Source organism: Chenopodium album, chromosome 10 (genome assembly GCF_948465745.1).
Source record: "Chenopodium album chromosome 10, dcCheAlbu1.1, whole genome shotgun sequence".
Taxonomy (NCBI): Eukaryota; Viridiplantae; Streptophyta; class Magnoliopsida; order Caryophyllales; family Amaranthaceae; genus Chenopodium; species Chenopodium album.
The window spans coordinates 44,418,466-44,430,230 of NC_137843.1; the positions used below are offsets into that span (position 1 = coordinate 44,418,466).

The window sequence follows — 11,765 nt, forward strand, 5'->3', positions numbered from 1 at the left end:
TTTTTTTCTAATTAAAACTTATTTTTATTAGTTCTTTTTTACATTAAAAATAAACATAATTAACGGACCATCTATCAAACAGGTGGTTAAGTTTAAAGTGACAATGTTGATCTAATGATGTAAAAAAAAAAAAAAAAAAAAAAAAAAAAGAAGACAATGTTGATTTTAAAAAATAATACTACGGAGTATTATTTTATTAACTTGAAGAAACAACTACCATGGGTCCATAGTAATGATATAATTTTAATTCTTTCTACTCATTTGATCAAATTAATAGGAATAGATAATTGGAAGGACTAAGAAAGGTCACAAAGGCCAATAATTAGTCATACTTGAAACACAAATAATAAAAAATTTGATTACAAATAAACAATCAAATAAACTACAAAAGTGTTTGAGTGGGTATTGACTATATAAACCGAGGAACATGCATCAGTCACACAATCACATTCTTATCTTCCTTTGCTAACTCAAATTATCATCATTATTAACTCATAACTATTCATTATTCTAAGCACCTTCTTAACCCCTTAATTAGTCCGTTAATAACAAATTAAACCTTCTAATAAAACCATAAAACTACACAACAATGTTTAAAAGCAAGAGCAGCAAAACCACCCCTCAACAACAAGAAGGGGCCAATCCACCCATCAAGTTTCTAGGCGTTCGACGACGTCCATGGGGCCGTTACGCGGCAGAGATACGAGATCCTTCCACGAAAGAGCGCCATTGGCTAGGTACATTCGACACAGCTGAGGAAGCTGCATTGGCTTACGACAGAGCGTCTCGGTCCATGCGAGGCCCTCGTGGTCGGACCAACTTTGTCTACTCAGACATGCCTCCTGGCTCCTCTGTTACGTCCATCATGTCTCCTGATGAACAACATCAAAACCACAACCACGAGAAGGTTCAGAACCACACTCATCAGCCGGAGTTTTCGCTTTCGGCTAGTAATGACAACGGCTACACGGCGGTTTCGAATGCGCAGGTTTGGTCGTCTTCTTCTTCGTCATCATACCAGGATAATAATGCTACATTATATAGCTTTAATACTGGTACTAATGATGATACTAATAGTTATATTAGTAATAATAATGATGGGTATTATGGTAATAGTAATGATGTGGAGTTACCACCTTTACCTGATCAGTTTACAGGTGAGTTGGGCCAGGGTTCTTGGGCTGACCCGACAGTTGGGGCGGATTATATGGGCTTTGACTCGACTAATGCAGGCTATGTACATAGCCCATTGTTTAGTTCTATGCCTCCAGTTGACCATGGGCTTGACCCATTCAATTTGGGCTCGTCTTCTTATTTCTTTTAAAATTGTTTCTGAAAAAAAAAAAAAAAAAAAAAAAAAAAACTTTAACTCACCCATTAATTGCATAATTATTTGCGGTGAAACATTTCTTCTAGAATGTCGGTGTAATTATGACTCTTTGTATGATTTTAAGTCTTTTTTTTTTTCTTTTACTTGGGTTTGGGCCTTTGGATGCCTCTCAAGAGTCAAATTGGATTTGGATTCTAGAGTAGAGCATATTTTATATTATATTATGTACTTAAATATAATTTCTTTTCTTTTAATTTTTTTTAATGTAATTGTAATCAATTGGAGTTGTTGAGTTTAATGTAACTTATGTGTTTCCATCTTACTACAAGATTGTACTAGTATAACATTTACGTATATGTAATACAATTGAGACTTAAGAGAATTCAGTTTAAGTTCATTTACTTTTTTTTTTTTAAAAAAGTGCTAGTAGACAGTTAAATTGTGCCTTCTAATTTGACAGGTATAGTGCGATATAGTGATTAAATTAATAGTACATGTTGTATTTTTTTTTTTTTTTAAACACAGAAAGTAGTATAGATTACTTGGGCAAAGCCCTACAAATATTACAACCTAAGATTCAAAGAAATGCTCATATCCAAATTGCGTTCTTTGAATATGCAGTACCAAAATTAGCAAACTAGACAGCCAATAAGATAGTTTATATTACAACTTCCAAGGACTAAACATCTGAAAAAGAGAAAGCTAGGTAGTGCGAGCAGCAGGGAAGATCAGCTTCATAAGCAGCAGCAACACTTGTTGGAACATCAGTATGTCCCATAGCCATATCCATTGCATATTTCGCCAGATAATGAGCTACAGAATTTATCCCCCTTGGTACATGGATGAGAATGACTACCATACTCCTATTATTGAGTGGAATAGTACATGTTGTATTACATGCATGAGTTTGAGAATGTGATAAATGAAGTATGGCTTAACGCCTTAACCCATTTATTTAGCCTACAACTTGTAGGAAACCTTTCATTAATTTACCATTGCCTAATCCAATATTCTCCTATTTTCGTAGCCTGTTTTTTCTTTAATTCCACTTCCTAATAAACTATTTAGCCCAAATTGACATCTAATTTGGTCCCTTGTCCCGCGGAATAGTGCAATGATGAAACATAAACCACTTCTTTATACAAGATTGTTACACCCGAAATCATATTTTTAACTTTTTAATTTGCTTTTTTGACTTTAACCAAGTTAATTAGTATTACATACACCATAGTGCACCTACAAATAGGTGCACCAGACCCAATTTGCGCCCAACAAATGAAGCCCATACAATAATCCACGCCCAACACACATGAATTCGTTTTTTTTTTTTTATTTTTTTTTTATTTTTAATTTTAAATAACCGTTCTAAAATTATAAACCGCCATTTCATTTTTTATTCCATTTTAAAAAAATTCTATCTCCTCTCATAAATTATAAACCTTCCTCAATTAATTCATTTGTATTTCTCTCTCCTCTCACCATTTTACTCTCTCATCTTTTCAATTTTCTCTCTCTAAAAAATGCTACTCTTCCATGGCGAAAGACGAAGAACAAACGAAAACACCTTTAAAAAGGTGAACATCACTTAAACTACTTTGATTTTGCTACGATTTTGTTAAATTTGCTAAAATAACTGTCATCTTGATTTTTTCTACTATATAATTGTTGTTTTGATTTTATTTTATTTTTTTTTTTTTTTTTTTTTTGTAGTAAATCGAAAGTGTCTACTCCTACTGAAGAGGATGAAGATGTGTAAGTAATTTATTATTCTAATTCGCAATTTGATCTTAAATGGGAGTAATTGAAAAATTGAACCCTAATTTTTAAAATTAAATACTAATTTGAACCCTAATTTTTTGAACAGGACATTAAGTCAAATGTTCAATGTCAAAACACCAAAAAAGAAGAAATTAGAAGATATATCTAAGCCAAGTCCTTGTTGATCAAAAACTATTGGAAGAATTAAACAAAGAAGTTTCAGAAAGTCCAACAAACAGGTATATTTTTGGTTCATAAATTTCCTGTTTAATGTTCATATACGTTGTTTTGTATGAAATATAATTTATTTTTGAACAATACAAAATAAACCACTGAACATCGCTCATAAACAACTGAACAGCCCACAATTCTATATTTATGTTAGTATATTTGTTTGCATGTTCATTGATTTTCATTATGTTTGTATATTTGTTTGAACAGCCCTTAAAAAACTTTTGAACAACAAAAAATAACCATTGAACATCCCCAAAAGAAAATAAAACAACCCCCACTTCAATTTATGTTCGTATATGTTCTGTTTAATATTTAATTATTACATTATGTGCTGAACACCCTTAAGAAAGTTTTGAACAAGAAAAAACTACCACTGAACATCCCCCAAAAAACATTAAACAACCCCCCCTTCAATTAAAGTTTATATATGTTCTGTTTAGTATGATATTCAATTTGCTTTACATTCATATATTTGTTTCAAATGTTAATTATCTTGTTATTTTTTTTATTAACAGTCCAACTACTGGCAAGCCCCCACTTACATCTGAATTGCATCCTGAAAAATTTGATCAACCCTCACAATCCACTAAACACACAGTGAAAACATTTGAACAGCAACAACAAGCATCTGAAAAGCCCTCAGAAACTTCTGAACCACCAGAAATTTCTAAACCTCTTAAAACTTCTAAGTTGCAACCAGAAGCAACCAAAAGTTCTGAACCAGAGATGCCCACTGAAACAGAGAAGCCCTCTAAAATAGAGATGCCCCCTGAAACAGAAAAACCCCCTTATAGCAGAAAAACCACCAGAAAACACTGAACCCTTTTCAAAACCTTCTGAACAACCTCCACAAACTTCTGAACTAGAGAATCCCCCTGATATAGAAGAACCCCTTGTAAAAGAAAAACCACCAGAAAATACTGAACCCTCTTCAAAATATTCTGAACAACCTCCACAAACTTCTGAACCAGAGATGCCCCTCGAAACAGAGAAGCCCCTTAAAAAAGAGAAGCCACCAGAAAACATTGCACAACCTCTAGAAACTTCTAAACAACCCCCAGAAACTTCTGAACTTGGAGACAATGTTAACAATGCTACTGAGCCTACACAACCATCTCAGTGGTAAAATCTTTATATATTTTTTATTCATTTTTTTTTGGTAAATGGAAATTTTACTACCAAAAGGAGAAAAATTACAACTTACAAAAGCTAAGCTGTAACCCCAAACATACACAAGCCTGAAACAGGCAACCAAACCCCTAAACTACCCCTAAATCCTAGAGTGCCACCTTCTAGGAAGGTTTCACTCAGGAAACAGGAGCATACCCTATCTCCAACTTCCAACCACCTTTTATGAAGGGTGCTAGAAAAAGAAGATAGGAAACTACAAAAACCAAGAGCCCTCCCTAGACTCAACTGTAGGACAGGCCCAGTAGAAGGACTAGATAGCAGGGCAGCAAGCACAAAACCAAGAAACAACAAATTGAACACACTGTAGGACAGCAGCACTGCAGAAACAAAAACTACAGAACAAGCAACTGCTTGTCAGGAACAGGAATAAAATGTCTTTGAAAACACCAATAGCAGACTTGCAGCTTCTTGTAAATATCACAACATTTCTTTGCAGCCAAATCTGATACACAGATTCAGCAAAACAGATTCCCAGCAGTCTATTTTTAGATCTAGACTTCCTGCAGATTCTAGATATCCAATCTATTTCTGCATCAAACTTGTTGATAGGCCTATCATACCCAAAAACCTTGAGAACCTGCTTTTATACATTTTTACTAAAAGAGCATTCAAAAAACAGATGTTGCACAGTTTCCAAGCTCTGATTGCACAAGAAACAGACAGGATCACATTGAATATTCCAACTTTGCAGCCTGTCTTTAGTAACCAATCTGTTCCTGACTGCAAGCCAAGTGATAAACAGATGTTTTGGAGAAGCAAGGTTATTGCAGATAATTCTTCTCCAACCCACTTTGGGGACCTGCACAGTAATGCAATGATAGATCTTCTTGATTTTGACTTTGCCATCCTGCATTACAGAGTCCCAATTACCAATATTATCAATGATGGCTCAACATTTCAAGATTCTTTTAAGCACCCAAGACCACTTCTTAGGAGCAGGAAAACCCCACCAAGGTTTCTCCTTGAAATAGTATGTGTGAACCTATTTGACCCAAAGACTATCAGCCTTATGAGCCAGAGAAGCTTAGTGATAGCAGCAAGATTCCACTTAGGGAGAGAGATTAAATTCCACCCCCCACTCACCTTAGGAAGACAAACTTGAGACTAAGAAAAGAAACTAAGGATTTCTTAGAGGGTTAGCTTTCCTAGTCCAAAGAAAGACTCTGAATCTTGATTCAATCTCTTTTAGAATCTTCTTAGGGAGGACAAAATTTGAGCCCAATAGGTTTGAACACCAAAAAGGACACTTGTAGACACCCAAATGTGTCTCCCCAAAATCAAACCCAGTGCTGAATACCTTTCACGTCATTTGATTATCGAACGAAGTGAAAGTGTGGAAAGCCTAGTGATGAGGATGTTTTTATTAAAATATTTCTCTTTCTGTTTTCAAAAATATTTCTTTTCTTACTCTATTTATATAAAAATAGCCAGTCCTATTTGGTTTGGTCCATGATAAGGGTCCAATAATAGTGTAGTTGGATTAGGCTTGAAAAGAGCTTTCCAATGATATATTATAAGCCCAATTCCGATGAATTATGAGGAAGTTATGGATTAAATTAAATTAGGCCCAATGATTTTAAATGTGGCCCAATGATCTAGAGGAGGGCCTATTAATTATTATTCCTAAAGTAATTAGGATTGATTTTGATCTTCTAGGAATATCTAGAAGGTTCTCTTTAATTCTAATAAGATTAGGATTGATAATTGTATTTTTTTTTTAAAGATGTTTTATTTTGAATAAAATATATTAAATCTGATTTTAAATCTTCTTAGACGCAGAATTACCTATAACCGGTTTAAAAGGTGATTCCGCGTGTAAAAGCGCGTTGTACTTTTGAACCAGCGCGAGACGACAGAGTCGTCGCCTGACTCTGACTTTCGTCGCCTGGCACTGACCTTCGTTGCCTGGCGACGAGCTTGTCGTCTGGCGCTCACTCCTATCGTTGGCGACAGGAGGTATTTTATTCCGAATATGATTTTCTTTGATCCCGTGCTATTTTTCCTATAAATAGGGGTCGAATTTCCATGTTTTCATTAATCAATTATCATCTACAATTCACAACAATCATCTCTCTTTATTCTATTCTCTCTATAAAAACCTAGAAGCTTTCTCTCTCTCTATTCTTTTTCTAAACCTTCCCCTCTTACAAAATTCCACATACATTAGTTCTAGACACATCTAGCCAAGTTCGAAGTTGCCTTCGCCCTAGACGTGAAAGGTTGATAATTTCTGAGGGTTTGGTCCCAAATCTGTATTTTAATTATTTGATTTAATTGTTTGATTTTATTATTTTCCTTGAAGTTATTAGAAAGAGGTACGAGGCATCGAAGTAAGTGCTTTAATTGCTTTATTGATCTTTTGATATCGAAATCATGCTTAGATTATTTTGTTGATTCCTAGTATCATGTTAGGATGTTTTATTGCTTCCTAGTATCATGTTTAGGGTAATAACTAGATTTCTAATATCATGTATGATGCTTCCTATTCTTTCTTCTATCATGTTAGTATCATGTTAGGGATAAAGCTTTCATTTTTATTGTTTAGTGACATGGTAGGGTTTGTTATTAATCTTGTTAATATCATGCCTAGGATCTTGCTATTATTATTACTCTTTGAATATGATGATTGTTGTTATTATTGTTGCTTGATATATTATTGTTGTTATTGCTTGATCACGCCCTCTCTTGCAGGATTAAAGGGAATTTGTACTTGTAATCACGCTTAATAAGATGATTAATAATCTTGTTTAGGCTAATATGATTATAATTCAAGTGATTGCCAATAATAGATTTGTTTGTGCATTAATATTCAACCAACATAGATAAACAGGTTTAGGGTAGATCTATCGATTGCATGTTAGTCAGAAAGCGCACATGAATACAAGAAGAATAAAGTAGAGGCCTATTTTTAGGGCAGGTTCAATCTCTTTTAGGTTGGATTGTACCTTCATCCCCGAACTTCCAGTCATGGTTCCAGACCTATTGGAGTTAACGATCTCCTGGATGGTTAAGGGGTGTAACCTTCACCCTGTGAACGGTTTACAAGTTCCTAAAACTTGTTGGCAACTGTTTTACTCTAGCTTCCTTCCCTTTGGACGCCACCATGCTTAAGTGTATGATCACAGTGGGGCTCAAGTGTGGGATGCTTGAAATATTCCCTACAACACTCCTTACTAATTGCAGTCTGCCAAAATAAGCAAGATGTCTGGCAGTCCACCCATTGATTCTACCAGTCACCTTGTCAACCAAAGGCTTACACTGAGCAATTGTAAGTTTCTTTGAAGATAGGGGAACCCCAAGGTATCTAAAGGGAATAGAACAAGAGTAACACCAATTAAAGCTCTAAGAGTAGCTTGCTCATCTTCAGACAACCCACCAAAATAAACCTCACTCTTGTCCAGATTTGCCGAAAGCCCTGAAGCTTCAGAAAACTTAGTGAAAGCCTGGAAACGGAGAGAGACTGAAACAGAATCAGCCCTAGAAAACATCAACATATCATCAGCAGACATGAGATGAGTCAGATTTATTTTTTCACATCTAGGGTGATAATTGAAATCAGGATTCTGATGCAGTTCAAAAAGACATCTAGAAAGATACTCCATCCCAATTGCAAAAAGGAAGGGGGACATAGGATCACCTTGTCTAAGACCTTTCCTAGCTGGGAAGGGTTTTGTAGGGGCACCATTAATCAAGATTGAGAAAGAAACAGTAGATAGGCAACCCCTAATCCAATTGATAAACTGAGCAGGAAAACTAAGCTCAGCCATTACAGTCTCAAGAAAACTCCACTCAACTGAATCATAAGCTTTTTTAAGGTCAATCTTAAGCATACACCTTGGAGTGACATACTTATGACCATATCCTTTAATCAGTTTAGTTGCAAGCAAAATATTGTCACCTATATGCTTACCAAGAATGAACCCAGCCTAAGCACCATCAATAAGCTCATGGAGAACAACAACAAGTCTAGCTGTTAGAATTTTTGAGATCAGCTTATACAGAACTGTGCAGCAAGCAATTGGTCTAAAATCTTTAGCATAGGAAGGATTCTACACCTTGGGAACTAAGGTAACAGTAGTACAATTCCAATGCCTCAGTATTTTACCAGTATTAAAGAATTCCATAACACTTGCATAATCTCCAGAATTCACAATGTTCCAGGTTTTCTTGAAGAAAAGAGCATTGAAACCATCAATACCAGGAGCCTTAGTATTGTCTATGCCTTTAAGAGCCAAATCAATTTCTTCAATAGTAACAGGGGCAATGAGGGAGTCCTGAGGTGTTTTTTTTTTAATTCATTTTATTTGTAGTATAATGTTCATTTAATTACATAAATATATTCATTTGTTAACATTAATTACTTAAATGTTTAAAACAGTTCTAACAAAAGAAGGAAACATGTTGCAACAAAAAAAAAAAAGAGGAACACAACTCCTGCAACAACAACAAGAATGAGTCAAAGCAAAAGCTCCCAAGAAGCACAAGAAGTTCAAAAATCTAAAAAGGGGGATTCAAAATAAAAAGAAGGGGGTTCTGAACAAAGAAAGTTCAAGTGTAAAGGAGGGTAAAAAAACCATCAAAGGAGGTTCAGAAGGAGGTTCAAAAATCACCTAAGGGATTTCACAAGAAACAAAAAGATGTTCCAAAAGTTGAGAAAGTGGAGTAAGAGAGAAAAAAAGAAAGAGAAAAGTTGATGATGAGGAATTAATTGATTATGATGTTGTTAATTTAAGTGCTGATGATAACGAAGTTTTGAAGGATAAAGAAGACAGGCTATGTGTTAGAGTGGGACATGTTAAGTTCATGAAGTTTGTAAGTTACTTAACCCCACAACAAAAACAAACAGTGGAAGAAATGGGATTGGGGGCATTACTTTCTGTAAACCTGCCACAAAATGATGCAATATTTTTTGGTTGGCTTTTAAGACATTTTGAAGAAAACAACTGCACTATATACTTGCCATTCAATAAATCAGTTGATATCAATGAACAAGATGTTCAGATTGTCTATGGAGTGCCTAGAGGAAAAAAATTATTTATGAGAAAGAACCAAAGAAGACAGAGGAGGAAGATGAAGATGTTCAAATTGTGACACCTTTAATGAGGTGGAGCGATAATTGGGCTGTACAATTGGTAGCCCTAAGACCCAATGGATTTTTGAGAAGTATATATGAAAGTGAAGAAGAAAAAAAAAAGAAAAAGAGAGAACATCAAGCATTACAAAAAAGGAAATATATCATAACGGACATTAAATCAAAGGAGAAGAAACTGGAGAAGCAACTGAAATGTTCAAGATAGATTTCCTTGTGCTAGCTATCAATTCAATGATGAAGACAAGCCAAAACCTTCACTGCCACTACAAATTCCTACACTTAATTCAAGACTGTTTTGAAATTAAGGAATTGGATTGGTGCAAGTATGTGCTTCAAAGCTTGATTGCCACGGTACCTGAATGGAAGCAAAACACAAAGGGTTTTTTCAAGGGTCCACTGCCTTTCTTGTTGGTATGCTTTTATTCTTATTTTTTATTCTTTGTTCATATTTTAATACTATATGTTCATATATTTGTTTTCTTTTGTTCAAAATGTCAATGCCATATGTTTTAAATGCATTTTGTTCATATTTTAATGCCTTATATTCATATGTTCAAAATTTTAATGTCTTATGTTCATATGCCTTATTCCTAATGTTTATGTGTTCAAGGGTTTTGGTATGTTTGTTCAAAATTTTAATGCCGTATGTTCATATGCTTGTTTCACTTTGTTCAAAAGTTCATAATAGAATATTAGTGTTTTGGTATACTTTTATATAAATGGTATCATAACTGCTCAGATACTTTATAATATTTCAATTTCGTTTTTTTTTTTTTTATTGGGACAATTGTTGTATTGTGATTGAGTGCAAAAAAGAGGTATTGATCAACCAAAGATATACCTAATCATTTCGGCTTGGAATAAAGACATGGTTCATGAGAGAATGAAATTAGAGGGCAAGTCACAATTTGGATTGGGAAATGTGTTGCCAAGAATACAAATAAAAAAACAACAACAAGCAAGTGTACAACAACAACAAAGTGATGCTTTGCCAATCAATGAGAATGAGCCAGCCAAGATTCATTTACATTTCTGTTCAAATTTTATTTCTATATGTTTAGATTTTTATCTTATAAGTTCATATTCTTTGCTGTCATGTTTAAATTGGTTTCTGTTCAAATTATATACAACATAAGTTCAAATAATAAATATGTTAAATAATTATAATTAATAATATGATGTTAATAATATTTTACTGCATTTTCAAATCAGTTAATTTTTCATTTTATTAATTTTTAGTTCATAAAATTTTAATGAATGTTCATATTAGTGAAAGCTTATGTTCATTATTTGATATTGAAAATAGGAGGAATTTATGGATGAATTGATGGATATGGCAAGACATTGGGAAGCTGTGTGTCAAAATGGCTGAGAAGTTGAAGCTAGGAAAATACCTATTTCCAAACAACATGATTATCAAAAGTGTTGAAGATCTTATTGGAAAAAGAATGAATGATCCTTCCATTTAAGTCAAGATGAAGAGATCTTTGGAACAGAGTCTTTCTTGAAAGCAATTGATCAGATTGAAAGAGAGTACATAGAGAAGAAGCTAGCTGAGAAAAGAGAAGCTGAAAAAAGAGAAGTTGAGAAAAGAGCACCAATGGGAAAATAGAAGGTCGGAGATGATTTTGACCCCAAAAAGGCCTTGGTCCTTGGGGATTGATGAACCTCAAACACCAAAAGATGCTCAAATTGGATTAGGAAGTGTTGCAGGTGGATATCAAAGGGGAGAAGAAAGTGTTACTGTTAGGAAAAGAACCCTTGACCTAACACTTACCATAGGTAGAGGAGAGAAAGGTGAATTGCAAGGTGCTTATTTCCTAGGTGCTAATTTGAAAGGTGGTGAAATAAAAGGAAAAGAAACAACACTTGGTGATATGGGAGAAGGTCTTGTAGCTGGAAAGTCGATGGATGTGCCTTTTGAAGACATGTTTGACCAAAATGAGTTTAACAATATATTTTTAACCAATGATGAAGGAAAAGAAACGTGAATTGCAAGGTGCTGATTTCCCAGGTGCTAATTTGAAAGGTGGTGAAATAGAAGGAAAAGAAACAACACCTGCTGATATGGGAGAAGGTCTTGTAGCTGGAAAGTCAATGGATGTGCCTTTTGAAGACATGTTTGACCAAAATGAGTTTAACAACATATTTGAAACCAAT

The 11,765-nt window shown here is 34.4% G+C and overlaps 1 protein-coding gene across 1 annotated transcript; it reads left to right on the plus strand.

Annotated features, from left to right (window-relative positions):
* The first annotated feature begins 475 nt into the window (after positions 1–475).
* Positions 476–1,652, plus strand: LOC145563960 (ethylene-responsive transcription factor ESR1-like). Its single transcript, XM_081624340.1, has one exon. It carries the CDS (start codon positions 590–592, stop codon positions 1,322–1,324), a length of 735 nt encoding a protein of 244 aa, XP_081480466.1. The 5' UTR covers positions 476–589; the 3' UTR covers positions 1,325–1,652.
* Positions 1,653–11,765: the final 10,113 nt, after the last annotated feature.

Coding starts and splice junctions, on each gene's coding strand:
- LOC145563960 (XM_081624340.1), top strand. CDS start 590: ATGTTTAAAAGCAAGAGCAGCAAAACCACCCCTCAACAACAAGAAGGG.